The sequence below is a fragment of the Syngnathus leptorhynchus genome, chromosome 2 (assembly GCF_054491065.1).
Source record: "Syngnathus leptorhynchus isolate UIUO chromosome 2, UIUO_Slep, whole genome shotgun sequence".
Lineage (NCBI taxonomy): Eukaryota > Metazoa > Chordata > Actinopteri > Syngnathiformes > Syngnathidae > Syngnathus > Syngnathus leptorhynchus.
In genome coordinates this window covers 8,441,381-8,466,510 of record NC_141196.1, presented here as the reverse complement: position 1 = coordinate 8,466,510, position 25,130 = coordinate 8,441,381, and the positions used below count along the sequence as shown (strand labels likewise).

The window sequence follows — 25,130 nt, the reverse complement described above, 5'->3', positions numbered from 1 at the left end:
AGGATCAAACTAATCTATCAACCCTAACACTTATTACCACCTAACACTTATTACCACCAATATTATGCTAGGGGCAAAGCTAGCCAAGCCTGCTGATCGGTCGACGGAGAATTAGCAATTGTCACCACTTCATAATATAAAACTGCAATACTACAACGTTCCTGACTTTGTGGACTATTTGGCGTCACTCCATTTAAGTGGACTGAACTATGATCACACCGATCTTAAAAAAATAAATAATACACATCTAGGTTGGTTTACAGTGGAATGAGGGAGGTGTGCCGTATTTGATTGAAGCGCTCCATGTCATCAACAACAGGCTAAAGTCATTGTAATCCACAAAAGCGGTTGGAAGAAGAGCAGCTCAAAGCACAATATCTCACAGTATAATCTCACACCGGTAATGTGGCCTCCAGTGGGGTTGCATAAGCTCCCTTGGCAGACAAAAGAGTCCAGCTCCCCAGCGTCGCAGCTCAAAAAGTAGGAAACTAACTCAGCCTATGTGACCCAATTAGAAACATTCCCTGATGGGAGTCGGGAGCATCATCAGTCTCTGCCCTCGCTATCAAACAGCAAGAACTAATTTTGATCACAGTTTTATCAATCCGGCACAGACTCCTGGACACGTATCACTAAATGATGGTTGAGGAGTTGTCGATTGAAACCAAAACACAAATAGTTAGTTACTTTGTCCCGATCATTGCTCATTTGTGAAGGTGCAACCTGCCGAGCCTGTGACCTGCTCAGTACCGCTAAACTATATCAATGAAATGGCAGCTTGATTCGGGAGTCACCCAAAGCGACCCACTTTGCCTGAGAATGAGGGCGATCAATAGAGTGGAGGCAGACGGCGGGGGATTAGTTGAAGTGATAGAAAAAGGTGAGCCGCCCAGCAAATTGAAAGTGTTTACAGTGTTGCGAATAAGCATTCCTGATTTCTGTATTTTTTGCATATTTATTGCTCATAAAGGTTTCATTTCATCAAACCCAAATTGATATCACACTGAGACAACCCAAATATTTGATTTTATTTACCAATGGGATTTTTTTTTTTAACCAAGTAATTGTCCCCTGGACCTAATACGAGTTATATGGCAGAAGTGCCTTAAATTATCTTATACAATCCTGATTTTCTGTGGTACAGCAAGGCTTTTGAGCTCAACAGAGGATTTTGGCACTGATGACGGAGACATCCTCAATCTGGCCTAAAACATTGCCTGCTTGCAATTTGGAAGGGGAAATATTCAACACTCTGTCCGTCCATCATCTCGGGGAAAGAATGACAATGAACTGGGAATGACATCATGTGCCAATTCTGAAGTGACAGCAAGAGCAAGCTTACTGGAATTTTCCAAGTATCTGAATTGCAATTAAAACTTTAAGAACCCTGCTTCAGATGATGCAAAGTGAGAACATCAAAATACAGAGTCATGTTCATGCAAGCCTTCGACGAGCTGCTAATCGAGAAGTCAAGCGACGTAACCTGAAGGTTTTCCACCTCGCCTCATGTGCAGTTTTGAGAAGATAAGACACTGCTACTGACAAGACGGTGACAGCTACTTGAAGGGAAATAGGTGTGCTGGATCACAGAACAAGTCCTCATTATTTAGGAATTCACCAATTTACTTTTTTTCCCCCTTCACAATTTATTCACTGAAAAAAAATCAACAATTTTGGTATTCTTCCTGCAATGGCCTCGAATTCCACAAGACAGGAATTGATGTCCAGGAAGTATGTTGAAGTGATACATCTCAGCTCAGAGACAAGCTTTACTTGGTGGGATATTTACAGTTCAAAGTACAGATATGGGAAATTATAAACATTTTGGCACAATGCGGCACAGCTTGGCCTGTTTATAGTAGCACTGGTGCTAGCTATTGAAGACGCTGACACAAGTTTTTGAGTGTAACCGAGGCGAATGACTATGGAGCATCCGGAAAACTATCAACTATCGGGTCCCGATAAGATCCATGACACAACAGAGATAAAAAAAACTTGGATGGAGCGACCGGCTCCTGAATGAGGAGGCCTCGTTACATTCATCTATTCATTCGTTTACAACGACCTGCCTCAGATTCCCTCGGGTGAGCTAGCGAACGTTAGCAGGTGGCCAACGATACCGGCCCACTCCTTCCCCGAGGGGGGACGAGCGGGAGAAGAACAACAACGTGATTGCGCTATCAGTTACCTATTCAGCTGATCCCATTCTGGGTCCAGGGCAACGGAAGCTTTTTGGAAGATGCCAGAAACCCTTCCAGGAGCTTGATGAGATGATGGCACAAACTTTGGAGCAAGATTTGTGTCAGGTGTGCAAAACAACCAAACTACTTTTGAATTATTGATTTATTGTATTTTAGCGCCCGAGAGAGGATTGGTCGAATGAAGAAGGAAACTTAAACTGTAGAAGATGAAGAGGTGAAGATGCCAGGTGCAAAACATGGCACAAGGCAGCCCAGTTGATCATGACATTTTTTTTTTAGCCAACATTGTCATTATTTTGTAATTTTTTTTGTTTGTCTAATACTTGTTGTAAATACACTAACTGTACCTAGTCTTCTTGTTTTCCCTTTGTGCCACTCCTATAAGCAAAACCTTGATAGGTTTGCTTTACAAATATTGTAATACTGATAACACGATCATTTTGTTCAATGATCAATGAGATAGCAAGTGCGTGGAATAATTAGGGGGGTCTTGGGGGGGAAAAAGAAGCTTCCAAATCCTTAGCTGTGGCCCCGCTTCATTGAGTCAATCACTGAAATGATGCATTTATCAGATATGTCAGCCTTTGTGTCATCCCACAAAACTGCGGCTACATTCCGTCCGACAATAACAAACAAAAAGCAGATAACAGTCAAAAGTGATGAGTTGCTGTCACTGAAATTCTCCTCAGCGGGAAACAAAACGGTGCTTGTGTGCTGGTCTGGCAATCAGGCAAAAATCCATTCCACATGGTGCTCTCATTGTTTCGGCTGGCACACTTCAAATATGGATCATATCTCATTATCATTTGTGCTCCACTCTGGGATTATTTAAAAGCAGCGGTGCACAAATTTAGGCTCCCGGACAAAATTGCAGTCTATTTTTATTGGGTCACGGAGGCTCTTTCTATTCACGCTTGCCCAGTGATGTCTATCACTAATTTCTATGTAGATGTCATTATGTTGATAAAACATTTAATAAATCGCAAATTTACTGTGTGTAGTCTAATAAACCAAGTGTTGAATATTAAAACTTATAATTGAACCTATTATGACACCTCCTGATAAACCAATTAGGCCAACATCCAAGTTTGGCCATTTTTAATATTGTCCTCTATACCGCGATCAGCTTTCTTCAACTTTGTAGGCAAGTGATGCAGATTGATCGGTGGAACAATTACTTTCTCTTCCACTAGATGGCGGGAGGTACAATAAACCTGTTTCTCCATTTTAACTTGTTCAATTTAGTAATTTTGTGGGTAAATTGATGCGAGCGCTTTATTATCTCAGTATGTATTCTAATCCTTGATATTTATCAGATTTCAAGGCACATTTAGGAAAAGGACTAATCTGACTGAATCAGTGTTGTTGTTTTTACCCATATCTGAAATGGGCCTCACATGAGCAAGACGATTGGAATTAGGTCACTTCAATGGTACAGTGTAAAAAATCCAGCAAACCCATCACAAAGAATAATAAAATCCACTTCTTGTACATATAAATTGTTGCCAAAGGTACACCTACCCTGTGTATGCACCTGTTGCCATTCATACAAGAGAATAATCTTTGTGTTCGACTGGGCCAGGTTTACAAATAAGTTCATGTGTAACAATTCAACGAGATCATCATTAGTTCTATATTATATACGTTATGTGACATCATTTTTTATAATGTAAATTTATGTGGCCTTGGTCAATCAATGTTCGAATACACGAGGTTTTTTTCCCCCAACAAATGTCAGCGTACGTAACCTTTCAACAGGTGACGAGGCGATGATGCTGCAAGGCGAGGTGATGCAAATTGTGAACAAAACATCAAACAATATGCATAACACGACACTTTGCCTACGCCAAACGATCAGCTCACCTCGATCCATTTCTGCGCCTCCCGGAAAGCGGACGCGGTCACCGGCTGATGATGATGATGATGCGACTGTCCGGTGTGTGCCACTGGACTTGCCATGCCCAAGCGTTGTTGTGACAGTTCTGTCAAAATATATATAACAACCAAAAAAAGAAATCGAAGCTGGTCAACAGCGCCGTTATTCCAAATTCGTCGGCCTCCAACGGTAATGTCGCAGTAGCTGCACCGGCGAGACAGACGAGCCACTGTGGCTCCCCTCCGGTTGAGCTCTACGGAGACTGTGGTGGTGGGCCGAGCCGGCTGCAGAAGAGGAAAAAGGAAGCGAGGGAGAACACAAAGCTCGCTCTAATCATCTAAAGTGATTCCGGTAGGGGCGCGCACAAACGAAAGATAAAATAAAGCAACACGCAGGTGGTCATTTAATGACCATATTTCTTGGTAGGGTGACGTTTTAAAGACGTCAATTCGCGATAGCTGTTCACGGACAGGCTTAGATCTTTGTAACGTGCAATTGGTATATTTATCGTGTGCTCTTGTGATGACATTTTAAAAAGAGAATATAAATATGCTTCCGAGCGCAGAGAAACTTTGGAATCAACCGATTAGTGACGCTCACCCTTTCCCCCTAGCTGATTGGCTCAGGATGGTGTGGTCAAGCGGTTTATCGATGTTTTTTTTTTGTTTCTAACAAGTGATTAGATTAGGTTTCACAGTTTCATTGAAATAATTGCCCAAGCATGAATGTTGAAAATGTTTTTTTATTTTATATATCTTTTTATGGCTGCGTAATCTACATGATCAAAACGACACGCTCGTTGGTCTAGTGGTTATTATTTAAAAGATCTCTTATTGTGAAATACAACCGGATTTGCCGGATCACTACCACCTCTTTCCGGCACCTTGATTCAGGTGGACGCCGTAGTCTCCAACAAATAATAATGCTAAATTTTATTCAAGATTCTACGTTAATATTTGTGCCAATGCAAAAAAAAAAAAAGTATTTTTCGATTATATGAAATGTCTCTGAGAGGATGGTGTCCATCTGTTCCACTAAGCGTAGTGGATAACAGTAACAGCGTGTTCATTTATGTGCGTGTGTGTGCGTGCGTGCGTGCGTGGTTACTTTTCCAGTCAGCTGTTACATCTGTGCTTGACAGGACACATACATACTCTGCTCTAGCTTGGTAAGTGTACTGCAACACTCGTATTTTACAGCTTTAAATTTATTTGAATGTGGATTTCTTTCATAATTAATTGTCTATGTAAAAGTGCAAATGTGTCTGTTGGTCTAAAAACTAACACATTTCCCTGAACCCTCTTAATTGAGATGGACGAATAGATAATTGATGGTTGTTTTACATTATTATTTAATACATTATTATTTAATAAGGATCATACAAATTTCATAAAAGATGCATAAATGTTTCTTTCTCTTTGGCTTAGAATTTAAAAATGAAATTGTTTGAAATAGTTTGTCGGCAGAGGGAGCCAAAGATGAATTTAATTCAAACAACTTATTCAGCGCTTTAATTCCTCAGTTTTCATTTACTGTTTAATGTTTATTGTGTATGTATATTTTACTATTTTAATACACTGCACTTTATGCAATATACCTAGTGTATTTAACAATGGACAATCCCATGGAAAACAACCGCTACAGACTGCAGATTTCAAGCCCCAACTTTCATTACAATCTTGAAAACTCCAATGACAGAAATAACAGTCATACAAGAAGTTTTGTTCATTATGATTGAAGTCACAGAATTTCACAGTGCATCGGTGATATTCTGTAATATTGTTTTTATGAATGAATGCCCCCGTGTATTGTATTGCTATCGCCATGTTTACTGCATTGTTTGTGTCTAATATAATAATAAAATAAAAAATGTGCACAGGGAACACTATAAACAAGCAATAAAAAAAAAAAGTCACTTCTCTTCACTATAGCTTGCTATTCATTCCATTGCAGGTTTTGGAGACAAAAACACATTGATTGCACTGTGCTGTCAAAATGGCCTCTTTACTGATGGCGGCATCCATGCCGCTGCTTCCCGCCATCATGTGGGCGTTGGATCGCAGTCGCACTCGAGTGGCTAAATCATGTCGCGGCATAGTGGCTTGGGCACTTGGGCTGTTGCGGGGCCGCACCTGCGCCAAGGACACGCACGCTTTTGTCTTCTCCCAGTGCATCCACGGCAACGCCGCCAGCGTTCTGGAGACCTTTGACATCCATGCAGGAACGCATACCTCTGCCGCGGTCGGCCCGCTGATTGGTCAGTGTGTGCCTCCTGAAATACAAATAGTGTTATACCCTAATTTCTCTTCTTGTGCTCAACGTCTGTTTAAGTATTGCTTTGGTGCCATCCAATGGCATCTTGGTGCCAAGGAACTTATTTGGGGATAGTTGTAGAGCCTAATGTAGTGCTTTGGCGCCATCTTGTAATAGCTATAGCCAATATTAAAACCTGGGGAAGATTTTCTTGGCTAATTTTGGTCCCTATTAAGTTAATAGAACTTTGAAGCGTGATTGATAAAATTAACACATACATTGCAGTATTGATTATGCCACACCCCTATTTTAAAACCAATTGTCTTCTCTTGTGTGAACTCAGGGCAGGCCTTGGATGAGGTAGTCCAGCGCGTCCGTCCTTCTCAGGTGCTGGAACTGGGCACGCACTGTGGATACAGCTCAGTGCGTTTACTGCGTCTGCTGCCTCCTCATGGAAGGCTCCTCACGGTAGAGCAGGACCCCGCGGTGGCCGACCTCGGAGAGGAGATCATTATGGTGGCTGGCTTCCGTCACTCTCAGGTAGGAAATTCAATCTTTAAAACCGTAAAGGTCAAATATGATTGGTCATTATGAATCAAAAAAGACAAAAAATGCCAAATATGATTGGTCATTATGAATCAAAAAAGACAAAAAATGCCAACTATGTAGTTCCAGGTGTTGACAGGCACCTCAGGTGAGACCATCCCGACACTGCGCAAATTTTTAGAACCAGCTCCTGGGGCCAGCGACACCTTCAACCTAGTGCTCATGGACCACGATCCCCAGCAGTATCTTGTGGACCTTCTGGCTCTGGAGAGTCACGGTCTGCTCTGCCCCTCAGGCTGCACCATTGTTCTGATCATTAGGAACCAGAAAGATACAAGTCTGGAGGAAGTGAGGGAACTGATCCGAACGAGACCAGACTGTTACACCATTAAGTCACAGGTTCACGGGATGGTGGAGCTCTTCTTCCGGAAACCAAGCGCCCGATCACAATAATTGTCATGAGAACTGTAAAAATTTTGACTCCACAGTTTGTTTCAAACACATCTAAATGGCTAATAAAAATAAATGATTCACAGTTTTTAGTTTCTTTCTTTCTTTCTTTCTTTCTTTCTTTCTTTCTTTCTTTCTTTCTTTCTTTCTTTCTTTCTTTCTTTTTTTCTTTCTTTCTTTCTTTTTTCTTTTTTTCTTTCTTTTTTTCTTTTTTTCTTTTTCTCTTTTTTTCTTTTTTTCTTTTTTTTCTTTTTTTTCTTTTTTTTCTTTTTCTTTTTCTTTCTGTTCTTGCAATAACACCAAACCTCCACCTGGCGACGCCCTCTGCCTTGACAAAACTACAACGTGTGCGTTTTGATTCAGTGATAGCCGAGCAGTAATTGAAACATGAATGGCGTTTGTTTTGACAAACGTCTAAAACTCCTAGTGGGGGAAACCATGTATCGTGTTCTGTTAAATGTTGTCATGCATACAAATACCTACAGACACTTATAGACATACACATTGCATGCAAATTACATACATATAGTCATACATAGATACTATATAAGCATAAATGTATAGACAAACATCAAACACACCCAGTGCATATATACATAAACATCACAAACAGTCAATTCCACACAAACGTGTACATTTAAACTCACAATCGTGTTTGTCTATACACATTATCGCCACCTACAGGGCTGGAAGAAAGGACCACTTGCCACATCGTGATTTCTCAATTAAGCCGAGGTGGATGGAAGTCTGCAAGCGCCATCTGCATGTTTGCTATTATAGAAAATTATTACTACTATTCTATATACAGTGGATGTATATTGCCACTGCTAAAATTACTGCTCCTTCCTTTTTCCTTCTACACACCTGATGAAAGAAAGACGCATTGAAAAACATCCTGTACATACATTAATAGAAATATGTATGCATGCAAGTGTGGGAGATGAACCGAGTGACCCTAAAATCTCAGCTCTCCGTGTGACCGCTTGATAAAAACGCTCGCTGGGTTCTCCTTTTTAATCTCGTGGAAATATTTTACAACGTCAAGCAGCCCTACCACCCACCTCTGATCTCCGGCTTAAACCTGCACGCGCACACGCGCACACGCACATAAACGCACGCTCCCTGCGGAGCAAGGCAAGATGGAGAGAAAATAGACCTCCCACCACGCGGCATTTTAAGAGGGTTGAAACCTCTCCTATGTTCTCTCGGGGTTGAGGAGACCTCCTACGCCTCAACATATTCTTTTCTGTTTTTGAGGTCAGAAGCGGGATGTCGTCCATGTGTCATACATTTGATATAAATTGGACGAGCACCCATGCTGCCCTTGGACATTTCATTATCCAATATCAATATCAATCAAGTGGTTGACAACACAGGGGTAGTCTAAAATAAACAACTAATATTTTTCTAGGCGTGTCGTAAGTAGGATGAATAGTTTTAACACACAAATCCCTCACTGATGAAACTTTTTTGCAGCATCTTGTCTTAAAGAAGCACCTGAAAATATTGATTTGTGTCATTGTTTTCCATTTTTTTGTACAAGTTGTACTTGGGCGATTGCTCTGTCCTACCAATTAGTTGGGGTGATTGACAGTTGGTGGCACAGAGGGCTCTGCCCTACATGGGATCAGCGAGGGCTCTGTCTCAATTAAGCACTTGGTCGCACATGGGAACCTGATCTGATATTTATAGAATAACACAGAAGAGGCTAACACCCGACACGGGGGTCATCGTCGGGTTGTTTGCAGCTGCTGCTCAGGGACGAGGAAAGTGTCACCAAGTCCACAAACCGAGGTTTTATCTTGTAAATTTAGTAAGAGCAGTTTTGGAAATCTTGTTGGAAAGAAAATCAGACACCAGTTTGAACAGCTGAAATTGGCCAGGCATGTCAATCATCACAAAAGTTTTTTTTTTTGCTTACGCCAACCAACGTTGGCGGATCATAACATCAATGGTTGATAATTACGAGGATTATTGGAAAGTATGAAAATGTTCGCCCCTGACCCTAGTTTGAACAATCAAAATAGGTGGACATGTTTATCATAACAACACACATGAATAAGTCTAAAGAACCCATGTCAAAAACTTATCATGGCCATAAATGAAAAGTTGTCATAAATAATGTTATTTTTCCCATCTTTACATTCAATTAGCCCCTCCCCCCAAATGCTGTCTTGCCACCTCCATCAGTGAAGCAGGTGACACAATGGCCACGTCCATACCTCCCCCAAACAACCCTCAGGTATTTTTCTTTCTTAGCCCCCTTACTACAGCATCCCTGTGGGAGGGCTGCGCACAAATCCAATGAAAAGCAAAAGGCATTCATATTTGGCAGCGCTTTTGTCTCCTCTGACAGCCTAGTGAGGAAAAAGCCCCCCTCTGCAATAATGAATTGGATTAGATGTGGAAGGTATTAGGGAGATGGAAGGCGTAGGCAGCATTGGGGGTTCTGAATTTGGACTAAGTGGTGTGGCTGATTGAAAAAAGATTAAAAAAAACAGCATAAAGGTAAATGTCTGAAAGCAACAGTGTGAGAAAACATTTGTAAGAGGAGATCTTTGTATTTATTTTGTGTGTTTCTGTGTGTGTGCAGGATTATGCAAAACAATTTCTTCCTTTGTGGTGTTTTGGTTGCTAATTGGACTGTATATGTATAGAAATACATGAATACAAAACAAAACAAAAAAATGCATGTATTATAATAAAGTATAGCGGAATTGAATACAAACAAAGAACGTGAGCGCCGACATCCAATTTGACATATGACAAGTTACTGTCCTGGCTGGCCCCACCTCTCAAGCAATGATTTGTGGTTGCCGTGACAGCAAGAGAGTTGCCGTGGACTTCTTTAGAAGCCAACACATCGTCTCTGCGATGTAAAGGTCCTATTTTAAGGTTCAATTAGGACACAATCTTTGAATGCATCATTTAGACTATATCCCACACACTGCATTGTACGTATGCTTGCATCATAGCTTTAAATCCATATCTGAAATGGATTAAAAAACCTGGTACGAGCTCCCCAGCAGCCATCTTGATCCTCCTTTCTTTTTTTATTGCTGCACTTTTATATATGAACTCCCCATTTGCATTTTATGGGGTTCAAAATTGTGATCCTCACATCCAAATTCATTTGATTGATTAGAAATTGATGATTTATTTACTACAACTAATCTATCTGTGTTCATCTATTGCGACATATAATGGCTAGAAGTACTATTACATTCTTTTCCACTAGATGGCAAAAAGTATGTAATTTGTTTTTAGCAATTTACTGGATTAATCAAAAATGATAATCACAATTTCCTAAAATGCATGTTTACAAAGTGCTTTGACAGAACAGCAAAATATACATATGTAAAACAAAATAACACATACTCTTCTAAAAGCATAAAATCCCAAACAAACAAATACAGGAGCACTCTTTCAATCGACTCATTGATTGAAATAACAAAGTAGGCCGCATGTGGTCTCTGTGTTAGAGGTCAAACAGCACTCAGAAAGAAAGGAAAAACACTTCTTTGTCCAAAGGAGACGCCAAAGACCTCCTTTTGGACTTAAGCCGAATGTCAAGATTTGACCCTCAGGATGCTCTCGTGAGGGGAGCGCCTCCTCTCTGTGAAATTCAAAAAGGTCACAGCGGCGGCAATAGAGACGGCGAGCTGCTTCTCGCTCCTGAAAAGAACCCAGACGTTAAAGAGACCAGGCGAGGGGCCCATATGGGATTCGATCTTCTTGTGGTGAGGAGCGTCTTGAAGCAGGTGTAAAACACATTCTTCGTGCCTCCTTGAAAAATTGTATTTCAGTTGACTTCTTGGCTCAGCTATCTAAAATAATCCATCCATCCATCCATGGATCCATCCATTTTCTGAACCGCTTAGTCCCCACGGGGGTCGCGGGCGTGCTGGAGTCTATCCCAGCGGGGGACACCCTGAACCGGTTGCCAGCCAATCGCGGGGCACACAGAGACAAACAAGCATTTGCACTCACACTCACACCTAGGGACAATTTGGAGTGCTCAATCGGCCTACCAAGCATGTTTTTGGGATGTGGGAGGAAACCGAAGTGCCTGGAGAAAACCCACGGGGGCCCGGGGAGAACATGCAAACTCCACACAGGGAGGGCCGGAGGTGGAATCAAACCCGCACCCTCCTAACTGTGAGGCAGACGTGCTACCCAGTGCCCCACCGAGCCGATTATCTAAAATAATCACATTGACTTAATCACATTGCACTTATAGAAGCCATAAATTTGAAAATGCCACAAAAAAGCAAATTTTCTTATTGGTGGATATTTTCTAAGAAATCATAAACTCACTTATACAGCTTTTTGCCATTTTTTCTCTCAGGTCATCTGGTGGCATCTTGTTACTCAGCAAAGTGAGTTGAGGAACATCATTTCAACAAAAATAGTCCTCAAGCGCCATATTGTTGCATGTCTACACAAATCTTTTGTTTTTTCCTTTGATTTTATGACAGTCCCTATAAAATATATCTTCATGTGTAAACAAACAAACAAAAAAAGGCAAAACACATGGATTAATAGATTTGGAACCAACTTTTGTTATATTCGCTTCAACTACAAAAACATTTTAGAGCTGGAATTCCTTATATTGCAACACTTGGAGGATGAAAAAATTCACCACATAAACAGTGAGAAACACAATCAAATGAAGAGAATGGACTGTCGAGAATAAATAAATACAATCTCAAAGAACAAATATTAATGCAGCTTTGGTGCAGGTTTTAGCATTAAGGCCATCAGAGAAGTCCCTGAGTGCTTATCGCTGAAAAATGTGATCTTGCATTCTGCAACAACCCCTGAGTCGCCCTGGGGTAATGAGCTCCTCGCCACTAGACGGGAAGATGAGATTTTGCTGGTTTTGTTGACAGTCAGCTGCTGTGGTGTGTTTCCCTGCGGGGCTGAGTTGTTACTGGGAAATAAATCCTTTTGGCACCACACTGAGAGCTTCAGGTTTGTTTTCCATTTCATCTTCAAAAACAACTCAAGCCTTGACTTCTTTCTGTGCTTTTTAGCCAAGCAGAGCACGTGGCCTATATTTCATGACGCACCATCAAACACAGAAATGTCATAAAAAGTATTTTACTGGTCATTGCAGAGGTCGTGGGTTTGATTCCGGTTTTGGCGCTCACCGTGTGGAGTTTGCACGTTATCCCCTTGCCTGCATGGGTTTTTCTCCAGTTTCCTCCCAAATCCCCGAAACAAACATGTTTTGCCGACTGACCGCTCCAAATTGCCCACAGGTGTGAGTGAAGGCGCAAACTGTGTGTGCCCTGCGATTGGCTGGCGCCCAAGTCTTAATGTTTTGGAACAAAAACATTGATTTCATTTTAAGCCCATATTGTTCCATCAGTACCCCTTAAATTGAAATAAATCCTTAACATACTGCAGCCATCCATGAATATACTAACACCATTAGACTACACACACTGAACAAATGCAAAGTGACCTTGGCTTTTTGTCCAAAAAAGCTCCCATCAATAAAATTATATTTTTTAAGAAACTACTAGACTACTTTTTTATTGCGTAGTATTTGTCTAAATCAGCCTCTGACTGCATGTGTGTGTGCGTTAGCTCGCGCGTTTGTGTGTATTTTGTCTGCACTTTCATTAAAATATTTATTGTATGCATGTCGAACCCTGAGGAAAAGGCTTGGAATTACCACACTCACCTGTTTAATTGCCAAAAAGGACACACACATACGGATGCACGCGCACTCGCTTTGGGTTGGAGATGTTCCCTTTTTCTTATTAGACATTTTGACATTTTAGGTTGGGCCTGCACATGCAAATGAGGCTGCAAGTTCCACAAATGAATGCAAAGCAATGTTAGGATTTAAAAAAAAAACCACACCAAAGAATTGTATAGAATATTAAATGTACATGATCTAAATATAGTACATTAAAATTGAATATAACATTAAAATGATGTAAATATGCTAAGTTAGTGTTGAATGCAACATAAAATGTGATTATAATTTTGATATGGTAGATATTGCGGTTGTATGGATTTTATTAGATACATTACAATGATGGTGAAAAAAAACGACATTAGGAGGATTGTGGGGAATGTAATAATATGTCAGCCGTCACGCTAGTGGTTAATCTTGACAAACTGGCTGCTTCTGATCCGCCCTACTTTTTGGCTGAAGTCAATTGGCAATGCTGATAAGCTTTTCGACGGCTGACTTGAAAAAACGGATTTGGGGTCTTTTGTGTGTCTCCATCTCAAAAAAGGGAATTTGCTTGGCATGCGCCTAATGACCCCTCAGCATGCCAGCTCCTATCGATTTAGTTCTCAACTAATTCAGCTGCACGATAAACATGCGGGTCATAAAGCGATACAATGTCCTTGAGTTGTACAGAACGTTCAATACCGTGTCAATATCAGATGTTCAAGTTGTATAAAAAGTAAATCATGCTGTAAACATGATGCATTGGAATTATATTGACCATATGTAATAGAGTTGTTTAGAGCAGTAATTCTCAACTGGTCAAAAGTGTTGAGAAAGTGATTCGCAAAACCATTTCACCTCCTTCTTCTTAAGCTAAACGGTAGGATCATATGACATTTTATTGTTACAGGTATCCATGTTAACAATAACACACGTGTATTTTAAAATGTTATTTTTTGTTTGGTACATTAAATCAGGTGGAAATCTGGCACAGCACAGTTCTGTAGAATGTTAAATGTAATGTAAACTTGATTGTAAATTTTAAGTGTATAAAACAGTGATCCCCAACCTTTTTTTGCGCCACGGACAGGTTACGTGTCAGAAATATTTTCGCGGACCGGACTTTATATAAATAAAAAATACATTTATATAAATAAATAAGATATTTATAATAAATATATGAATATGATTAAATAAAAACAAGTATAAACGACAAACATTTTATTGCTTATTAATTATTTAGTAATTATTAATTTATTATTTACTAAATTTTATTAATAAAACTCACCATCTAACCCTAACCCCAGCACTAACCCTAGTGCTAACCCTAATCCTAGCCCTAACCCCAGCCCTTAGCCCTAAACCTAGCCCCAACCCTAACCCTAACTCCAGCCCTAGCTCTAACCCTAACCCGAGGTCTAACCCTAACCCTAATCCCAGCTCTGACCCTAGCCCTAACCCCAGCTCTAACTCCAACCCTAGCTCTAACCCTAACCCTAGTGCTAACCCTAACCCTAGCCCTAACCCACGCCTTAGCCCTAACCCTAACCCCAGCCCTAGCCCTAACCCTGGCCCTAGCCCTAACCCTAACCCTAGCTCCAGCCCTACCTCTAACCCGAAATCGAACCCTAACCCTAACCCCAGCCCTAACCCTAGCCTTAACCCCAACTCTAGCCCTAACCCCGACCCGAGCCCTAACCCTAACTCCAGCCCTAGCTCTAACCCTAACCCGAGGTCTAACCCTAACCCTAATCCCAGCTCTGACCCTAGCCCTAACCCCAGCCCTAACTCCAACCCTAGCTCTAACCCTAACCCTAGGTCTAACCCTAACCCCTTGTCTAACCCTAACCCTAACCCTAGTGCTACCCCCTAGCCCTAACCCACGCCTTAGCCCTAACCCTAACCCCAAACCTAACTCCAGCCCTAACCCTAACCCTAACCCAAATGCATTGTTTGTAACCCTAACCCCAACCCTAAATCTAACCCTAACCCCAGCCCTAACCCCAGCCCTAGCTCTAACCCCAACCCTAACCTTAACCTTAACCCCTAACCTTTAACCCTAACACCAGCCCTGGCCCTAACCCCAACCCTAAGCCTAACCCAACCCTAATGCATTGTTTGTAACCTTAACCCCAACCCTAGGTCTAACCCTAACCCCTAACCCCAACCTAACTCCAGCCCTAACCCTCGGTCTCACCTTGAACCTAGCCTTAACCCCAGCCTCAACCCTAGCCCTAACCCAAACCCAGCCTTAGCCCTAACCTGAAATTTAGCCTTCAAGTGACCTTTGGAAATGTTCCCATGATAAAATATTTTAGGTCCCATTGGGATTTGAACCCGGGCCGCTGGCGTGAGAGTCCTGTACACAAACCACTACACTACCTGTAATGCAAGGTCTGTGAGATGTATGTGTTGGTATGAGGGGCCATCCATTATTATTATTTTTTTTTTTTTTTTGAAATGAATGGCTCCACAAAGGAAACCATAACTACGCTGTGGGACTGGGCCACAGCAAAAATGAGTTTGACACATCTGCTCTAAATGGAGTTGTATAGAACAAAATATGCTAAATAATATTGGGGTTTTTAGGCCAATTAAATCCGTTTGAGTCGCATGGTTTCACAACATCATTGCTGGCTAAATCCAGCTAGCTAGCTAGCTATTTCCCAATTGACATGAGGTTTCAGTAGGTCATATCACTGCATGCTGTTCCTCCATTTGAGACATGCTTCCCCTGATAAGCCTAATTGCCATCCTCGGCTTTCCCCCAAATTCTGCTGTGCCTGCCGGGATCCTCCATTTGTCTTTGTGTAATGAAATCCCCTGAGCTCCACAAGCTGCAGATCTACACCCCCACAATCCCCCCGCATTGCAGGAGCTATTAAACACAGAGACACAGGTCGGTGTTTCTCTCTTATCGCCATCCTTGTTAATCTTGGACCTTTTCCACTCTGTGGCCCCGTTGTGGCTAAAGGAATAACCATAAATCAGCGAGACACCCAGAGGGATTTTACTGGAAGTCAATGGAGAAAGGCAAAGCAAGCCGAGGGACTTTATTTTTTTTAGTTTAGTCTGTTGCTTTGCCTTTACCTTAGTTGAGTTTTTATCATGAACCCTGCAATTCTGCAGTTCACTATTCCCACTATTCCCACTTGTCCGTGATTTTTCTTTGGTGTGGAACCATTTCAAAAATGCTCAAAGATGTCACAAGATGCCAGCAAAGCCCTGCTGCCTAAACAGGAAAGTGCTTCAGTCATTAGTGTCAAGAAAATATATAGAAATATCTTGACAGCTGGACTTTTACTAAAATTGTACATTTCCATTGCAATCAATAGAAGATTACAATGATGATGTTTAAACCTGGAACAAATTAAGTAACTCAACATTATATGTTTATGAAATGAAAACCTTTTGGAAGACCACCAAGGATTTCAATAATCTATTCATTTACTTCTCAAGCAAAGCCAGGATGTCCTTCATGATAGAGCCTGACAAACAGTGTTGGCTCATCATAAGCAAGATGATGTCGTCATGAGGATTAGCATTGTAGCATCTTAATCCATCAAAAACAATCAAAATACACAGCCTGCTGAGTATGATAGTTGGTGGTAGCATATATATGACCTCTGTGAACAATGAGCGCTTCCTTTCCGACTAGAGAATCCCTTTAAGCATGATAAATGACGCTAGGACTGCTGCAAATTGATTCAAGCCATCTGGACTGCACAGGATGTGAGCATATTTGGACCAAGTGATCCAAAAAGACCCACACTCCCAATGTTGATATCTCAGATGTGCTGAACTGGCCTATGGACATTTGGGAACTTCTGACCACCAAGCCAAGCCAATCCTCAACAAACAATATGGCCGACAACCTTGATAAAGGTTAAATAAATAAACAGGAAGTCTTCCATTTTTTTCAAGTAGCTATTTAAAGCTCATACTGAACATTTTTCTTTTGAGAGTCCAAAACAGACTTCGCAACGGATTGTTTTGGCACACCAACCTTTTTGGGAGTGTTTACAAAGTGTGTCTTTCAAGTGTTTCCAGGTTTGACATGATCGAGTGCTTTAACCAGGATATTTACTTGTCTCTTTCTTTTGAAATCCAGTCGAGCGGCACATGCAGGAGTCACAAAGTAGCTATCCTGTGTTTCAGTTTGGAAAGGCCTGGAAGAAAAATATGTGCCATCGGAGGCGACACAAAGGAGTCAAAGAGAGCGGCTATGTAAGGAATCCATAGCTCATCCCCAGGCTCCCCCTCTGTGATTTATTTGACAGTATAAAAGAGCAACAAGTGCAAATGAGACCATGGTTGCGGTGGAGCTCGGTTTAGCTCGTCACGCTTCAATGATAATTAGCAAGCCTCTTCAATTGTTTCATTATTACTATTCCTCAGCCAAATTAATTCAATTATTCAGAGGTTATTTAGAGCTTTTCCATACGCTTGAAGTCACCACATTTGGCAGTTGTATTTACCTTGCTGAAAATGTATCTGGTATTAGCTTGGTAGCGCTTCTTCGAATTTTAAAAATAGAGCCAACGGAACCTGTTTCACACCCGAACATGAAATTTGGTGGGCTCGTCTATCATGGGTACACTTTCCAAAACGTCTTTAGGACCTCTGGCCAAAATCACACGGGAAACCTGCTTCTTTGTGTTGAAGAGGCCATTTTGGGGTGATTTTTGGCCATTCTTCTTTCAGCAAACTTGTGCAGAGTCTGTCCGATTGTCACCAAATTTACGAGACGAATGGGTTGATAAACGTTTTTGCTATTGCATTTATGTTGATGAAGCATAGCAGCAAAGTTGGAGTCTCACCACAAAATATTTACTCGACATGGTTTCAAATTCAGCCAGCAAAAAAATTGGTAGGCATGACTATCATAGGTAGTCCCACGAAAATAAATAGGTAGTCTGACATTTTTGGTTTGAGCCAGCCATTTTAGGCACTTTTCATATTTTGGTCACTCTGACAACTCATCTCACCGAGGTCTGAGCTTTACAAATTTCTTGTGTTATGTGGTGAGTTTTTTTTTAGCATGTGCTTTCCCGTAGGCTAGCATTATACAATAAATAATATAATGTAATAATTATTAAAATCAGATTCAGTTGCAGCGCTGCTCTGTAAAGAAATTCAACACTGGAAGAAGGTCCTTGGAGTTCATTTACTACTTCTGCTTATACTGCTCAATAAACATTACAAACTAAAAACATTATGAACTAAATTCAACATTAACCTTGACTGTAAGTGAGGGCTTATGTCATGGAACTTGTGATATAATAAACAAGAGTATTCTTAATGCTGTGGGCGTGAATGCTGCAGGGTAAAAAGGCATTCAGTAAATATTTAGTAAGTTGAAGCGTAATGTGGCTCAGTAAAACCAACACTTTCTTTTTTTCTTTAAATTGAAGCGCCACCACTGCTTGCGAGCTCTATAAAATGCCCCATTAGTGGCAAGCAAATGTCATTTCAAGGAGACGTAGAATAATCATCGGATTGTATGAAAAGTGCTGACTGAAAAAGGAAAATGTCATAAAAGAGTTAGCCGGTACAATTAATGTGTCGTCGTTATAAGCCGCTTTCATTAAAGTGCACGCAGTAAATCAACAGTGGATGATAATGGTCCACCGCTGCGTGCCGGCACTCTACACTGAGAAAAATGTCAAATTATGAAAATTCCCAAACCCGCTCCTGTCTTGGCATACTTGTAATCCAATATCCATGGAAATGAGGAGTAACCAGATTAGGAAACAATTTATGCAAGTTGTCTCGTGTTCGCTGCCTGTTTAAACGCATTGGAAAGGAGAAGAAGCTGGTCGCCGTGGAAACAGCGGTTGGCCTCCTGCTTCGCACTCAAGTTAGCAGCTGCAAGGTCAGCTCACGTGCTGTATTGCAACGTGGTATCGAAAAGTCTACATCGACAAAACGTTGGAGACGTAGTGGATGAGTTGGAGTCGGCATTCGTTGAAAATGAACGTAGATGATTTCAATGTTGTCGCACACTGTACAAAGCATAAAAGTAGAGCATCCTGTACTTTCTAAGAGACGATTCATCACTGGGCCTTCTGACTTGAAATGGGACTGATAGCAAAGGCTGATGAGTTAGGAGTGGCGAGCAGGAGAAGGAAGAAGATGAAGAGGATGACTGTTTAGGTGAGGCGGGGGGGGAGATGGGGGAGGGTCGGGCTTACCTGAGCTGTCAAAGGAGGCCGACAGGTTTCTCCATCAAGCCGCCTCTTGCGCTAATAACTGGGAGAAAAGCCCAGTGCGTGACTGATGGATGTCGACAGGTAGTTTGGAGGATGCCGCTCCGTATCGCCCTCCCCCCCCATCCCGTTGGGGCTCAGCTGTATCTCCATGTTTTATGATCAACATCAAGACTGTTTGCAGTGCACTCAGTCAAAACACAAAGTGCCATCAGGACGAAAGCAGACAGGTGCCTTCAGGGGGTAAAACACGCGTATGTTCACTTTGGGGTATTGTTCATTCATACACATCTTATATTCATACTTTGGATACATTCCTGCATGGCGCCCCCAAGGCAGCGGCTCCGCTCTTATTGTTCGCTCTCATGTTGTTGATGCGACTTTTTCACAGGAGCCGTTGACAGGCCTCCGACTTTAAGAAGCAGCCGTCCAATAGAAGCGTCCCAGCAGGTCATCGCACCCCATCGGGACCCGACGGACCGCAGATTACAGTAGCCCCGACCAGCTGGCGCCACACTGATGGCGCACCACCCGCTGATGATGATTGACGGCACTGTTTTGTCACATTTCTACATCGCACACTCTTCATCCTCTGGAATATGTATGCGTGAGTATTTTTCTTGCTCTGCGTGTGACCTTTCTTTCCACGATGAAGACTGACAGTCACGTTCAAGACAACAACACTATTTCCTCATCTAAATCTGAAACCGTAGCTAATGCTTGAGCACTAAGATACACATTACAGTCATATTTATAATTCTATCTCTTTGACTGCGTATCAAGTTAATGAAAGTACCTTTTTACGACACATTTCGAGTCTTTAACGATGTACACTATATTCATTTTCTTTACATATATCAACGTGTGCAGTCATCAATACGTCATTGAGCAAATTACTTTGTGTCGTAAATACTTCAGGTAAATGGTAAGATGGGCTCATAAAAGTCACCGAGTACATTGTTTACATCACTTCCTGTCCACACGATGTTTACATAGTCAACCTCATATGGGCGTGGGATGTCACATTCAAATACCCCACTAAACCCAAGGTTAGGCGTTAACGTTGAGGTTTGAAACCCCAATTGACACTCCAACTCCAAACCCTATTTTGAAATCTTAAACCTGACTTCAAAACCCAACTCAGACTTAAAATCAATGTTTTGCTGATGCCAGGCCATAACATTGAGCTTACCCAATCACTGATTGACTAATTAATTGAAGAGCTGTGTGCCATTACTTCTGGTCACATTTTAGCAGAAGGTAACGCTAACTCTAATGGAGTCAAACAGCTCAGTTTCATTTATGCGGCGTATCTCCGCGGCACAAACCAAGGCGTTTGCAATAAACGCCCTCCCCCTGCCAAATTTACACCTCCCTTTTATGAGGCCAACGGTGACACGCGTGCCCAGTGATTGATGGCCTGTGTTGTTGTTGGGTACAGCAGCCCTGCAAGGGTTAGCCAAAGTGGAGCAACGCGCCGACCGGGATATAAAATAATGGAGCACGGCTGAGGTTTAAAAGGCATTTTCATGACCATTGCGAATAATTTTCTTTTTTCCACTTTACAAGAAAATGGCAGATTATATAGTGGTTGCGGGCTTGAAAAAGCCACAGGGGTTTTAAAAGGGTGATGATACCAGAGCAACACTCTAGATATAACATACAGGATATATACATGAACCTTCCTCTTCTGTTTTAACGATTTATATATTTAAGAATTCATATTACATTTTTGAAATTGACTACACAAAAGCTGTTTTTTCCCAACGTCAGTGAGCCAAGACAATTAATATACTGGAAACATTTCATAGCAAATCACCAAACTAAAATGGATAGAATGCAATTTGTATTCAACCACATTTGCAACTCAAACAATGGTATTTAAAATGCCACTTTTAGGGAGATAAAGAGCTAAAAGCTTCGCTCCCGACTACCATCAGCTTTTCATCCCGACGCAGTCCCGCAACATCCTGTGCTACATGTGGAGGTTTAATGGCTCCCTGAGACCTCCGGCTAATGCGAGGGGCCACGGCAAGTTTTCCAGCCTTGTGTTTGATAATTACATCTTACTTGGGAAAGGAATTCCATTGGAATGAAGACTTTGCCCCTAGTCATGTTGCAAAGAAGGAACACAAAATATTAAATACAGACGTGAAACAAATGAGGACTAAAACAGTCACTGATGATAGCAGTCACTTTTTAAGATGGTTCATTTTGTGGAATACAAACAAAGCTTTAAAAAAAAGCTAAACTTTTGGGTAAATCAACCTAAGATTGACAATTCAACTCATACATTTACCTTAGTTGAAGCCATAGCCATGATTTGAAGCCTAAATCCTTATTTGGAACCCTAAACTTGCCAAACTTGAAACCTTGACCCTTATTTGAAACATAAAATTAGTTAATTTGGGTTAGATGGGATATTCATTCCACCAAAAAAGCTCTGGTCAAATAAATCACCCCAAAAGTTGGGTCAAATTGACCCAAATGTTGATTTTGCCCATTAATAGGCCTTTTAATGACCCAACAATTTTTATAGCAAATGGAAAATCAAACTCTAACTTGAACCCCTGACCTTGACACACCACAACATTTAAAAACCTGCTTCAAATCAACTGATCCCAGAATGGACACGCACAAATGCATTTTCAACCAGTTTTAGCTTCAATTCAGTTGTGATCTGTGCAATTCATTGTGTGTGTGCTGCTTGTGACTGACACACCAACACAAAATAAATCAAGTGTGAGATGCCGAGGCCCCGGTGATACATATTTATGTGCGCCGCCATTGAGATGCTATCCCAATAAATCCGACCACGTCGCATCTGGGGAGCTAACATGAATTATATACCAGCCATAGACACTTCACTCAGCAAATAAGAGGTGCTAATGTGCAACGGGATGCACTTTTCACCCCACTAAGCCGGGGGGACATCCAGGCCGGTGAAATGTCAAAGCCCCTGAAAAGCCACGGGAGATACATTCTTGGATTTGTAAGAAGGATTTTCCTCGCAAGCAGATGCGAGCGAATATTAATGAGGCAAGAAGTGCGCTCCTCTGCCTTTGTGCCGCCCCGAGTCGTCGTGACAGCATGGAGGAGAGGTCGCATTGAGGAAATTGATACCAGCGAATCACCCTGAGGTCACATTTGGCAGTGCACAAAACATTTCCTTGCTTGATTTTAACCTTTGAGCCCTGAGGAGTGCAAGTTGGAATTTTTTTGCTGCTTTAGTTCAAAAAATATGAGCACAATTACATTTTATGATTTGATGAATGTATGAGTAATAAGTAAATAAAAAATGACTTGTATCAGTAAGTATGTTCTCAGCACAATTGAATGAATTTAGTGTTTGCTAATCATTCGATAAGCTATTGGAGTTCCTCTGCTGGAGGTCCACGAACGCATGTCTGACAACCAAACATGGAGAGCAGAGTAGGACAAAGAAATGCATTTGATGTTGCGTAATTGGTTTCATATGAGAGGGACGGTGCCAGTTCAATCCGATCCACTCCGGTCCTTTCTTCCACCTCAAAACATCGCACGCGGGCACCGCTAATAATAACGCTAGCATGTGGATGTGGTTCAGGAAAAACACTTCCACATGAGCACATTACGCTCAGGTTGGAGCAGAGACAACCAGAATTTTTGAAAACGTTTCTGTAACGACTCGTCCCCGGTCAGTCCATTATGTGTAGGTTGTCATTAGTTCTGTCAGTGTCTGTGTGCTCGCCCCTCCCTTCCTGTGTCTACACTCAATCACAGTACTAATCACAGTTACCTGCTTCTCGTTACCTGCCACGTATATAAGTCCCGTCTGCGTGTCACATCCCTGTCGGATTGTTCTAGTCTCGTCTGTCGTCGTCGTTCTTGTCTTTATCTTGTCTTTTTGTTCAGTTATTCTCGTCCCTAGTCGAGCTTCTTCTAGTCTGTCTTTTGAGTTCTTCAATAAACCCTGATCCAAGCTGCATTTGGTCGCCCAGCCCCAATCTATAGGTTATAGTTTAGAATGGGTTTTGAAGCAAAGAGTTTTAACTTCAGGCTTGGGAGAGTTGCAATGAAGACTTTAGTGTCATTTTCAGGGTTTCAAGCCAGGCTCGTTGGCATCTGGTTTTAGGGTTAGCTTGAGGGTTAGAGGTTCAAGCTGGCACATGTTGGGGTTTCATCTTTTTAGCATTTGTGGTATAGGATTTGTTGAGCTTAATAGTTAGTAATAGCAGTAAGTAGTAGTTATTGACTTAATAGCGATAGGATAGTGGCAACAGTTAGTAGTTAGTTATTAGTAGTAGCACTTATTTAGTCATTGTGATGCTAGTTTTCAAATAGTCTCCTCTCTTTGATCTTCTCTAGTCCTGCTTGAATTCTGAGGCAGCGTAGCAGCAGGTTCCATGAGAGAGTTCTCATCATTAGTGTTTTGAGGGCATGCGAGGGGGGGCATCGAGGGGACTTAACAGGAGATGTTTTGCGCTTCACCTTTGACATTTAGCGTGTCAGTGAGCTGCTCTCCTCATTAGCCTCTGCATGGCAAGAGTGCACTTCAGCGCTCTTTTTCCACATGCACTGACACCCCACACAAAGCTTTTCGAACGCGTACGCAATGTGATGGCGACGGGTATGGTTAAACAATAACGCTGACTGGATAATATTCCGTAGTTCTATGTTGAGAAGTCGCTACTTGACGATGCAATGTGGTTTTCACAAATTGGCAGTAATCGGCAGAGGGTACCAAGGTTCGCTTATATTCCAAAACCTCAGTTTGATATAGTCCGTCCAACCATTTTCCAAAATCTTGAAAAAATACATATTTTTTTACAATGACTGTATAAGCCTTGTGACGTTTGAAATGTTGCGTCACGCAACCCACCCTAATTTCAGCCATTATCCGGGCCAAAATATTGCTGCGGAAAGAGACATGAGTCTGGAACCAAAATTTGCCAAAAAGCACGGTCTTAAACTTTGAATAATTTTGTGAGCTCGCCGTCGTCACACGCGTTGACATCATATTGGGCAAGACATCAACAGACAGCGGTCGACTTCATTTCAGGCCTGATATTTTTGCCGGGTTCTAATGTGTCAATGTTTTTAGAGTTTGACCAGATTTTGGTTGAAAAACAATCTTCATCTTACGCTTTGTTATTGTATCAAACCTCACTCGACCTCATTTCAACGGGCATCAGGCCTGACTTTCGAATGTCCCTCAAGGTAACCTACTTTTTAACATTCGCACAAGTCGTCATATCGCGCAAGCTGTAAACACACTTCACCAAACCTCATTTGACCAGGCCCTCCCCTCCCTAGCCCTATTCCAACCTGGATCAAGTAAGCTCCCTGTCAGCACTTTCCCTCTGCAGCCTGGCACTCTGTTTATTTTTGCAAGACACACACAGCTGAATGGACTTTCATAACTGGTGCATCCTGGCTTGTCACAACTCGTAAGCAGGCTGCCGTGGCAGCGCTGCGCCGCGCCGCTCGGGTCCCGCCATTCCGTGCTCACTGAACGGATGAGTGCACCCGGCTCGCTTTCCTCGGGCCGTTTGGAAAACTGCACTGGTCAGGATAGAGAAGGGGAGCGGGGAGGGTATATGGGGATTGCTGAGCTCAAAATGTCTGGGTATAATAGAGTGAGATTAATATAGCCAAGTGTAGCTTTGTAGCAGGTACGATCCATTCTATGGACACAATACCTTACAATAGATGGCTGGGACTTGATACAAAAATAATGAGGTAGGCGGGTAGTTACAAAGCAGAATAGCTTGTATATTTGGTTGGTAGGTAGATAGCTACTAGATAGTTATAGTACTGAATGGTTGACTTGTCAAGTTTACGACTCAGAGTAAGACTAGTCACTAATCACGGATTTTTGGCTTGAGGAGGAGGCAGCAAACGCTGGAGTGCATTTATCT

General features: G+C 41.8%; 2 protein-coding genes across 8 annotated transcripts in view; one reads left to right on the top strand and one right to left on the bottom strand.

Moving 5' to 3' along the window:
- Positions 1 to 4,427, bottom strand: part of limch1b (LIM and calponin homology domains 1b) — a 33,566-nt gene extending 29,139 nt beyond the window's left edge. The window contains exon 1 of one of the 3 annotated variants that reach the window (XM_085905413.1): positions 4,065 to 4,427. In XM_085905413.1, coding sequence (XP_085761539.1) covers positions 4,065 to 4,160 — 96 coding nt within the window. In that variant the 5' untranslated portion in view covers positions 4,161 to 4,427. Of the gene's footprint in view, positions 1 to 3,722; positions 3,876 to 4,064 lie in introns of those variants that run through there. The other 2 variants (XM_085905415.1, XM_085905414.1) reach the window with 2 other exon arrangements.
- Positions 4,055 to 7,405, top strand: LOC147060570 (transmembrane O-methyltransferase-like). 5 transcript variants are annotated; one of them, XM_085905419.1, is made up of 5 exons: positions 4,055 to 4,428; positions 5,193 to 5,245; positions 6,031 to 6,334; positions 6,674 to 6,870; positions 7,000 to 7,405. In XM_085905419.1, exons 3-5 carry the CDS (start codon positions 6,073 to 6,075, stop codon positions 7,327 to 7,329), a joined length of 789 nt encoding a protein of 262 aa, XP_085761545.1. In that variant the 5' UTR covers positions 4,055 to 4,428; positions 5,193 to 5,245; positions 6,031 to 6,072; the 3' UTR covers positions 7,330 to 7,405. The 5 variants fall into 5 exon arrangements, with proteins under 5 accessions (XP_085761545.1, XP_085761544.1, XP_085761546.1 ...); XM_085905418.1 differs by having other exon boundaries at positions 4,055 to 4,970; XM_085905420.1 differs by lacking the exon at positions 5,193 to 5,245.
- Positions 7,406 to 25,130: the final 17,725 nt, after the last annotated feature.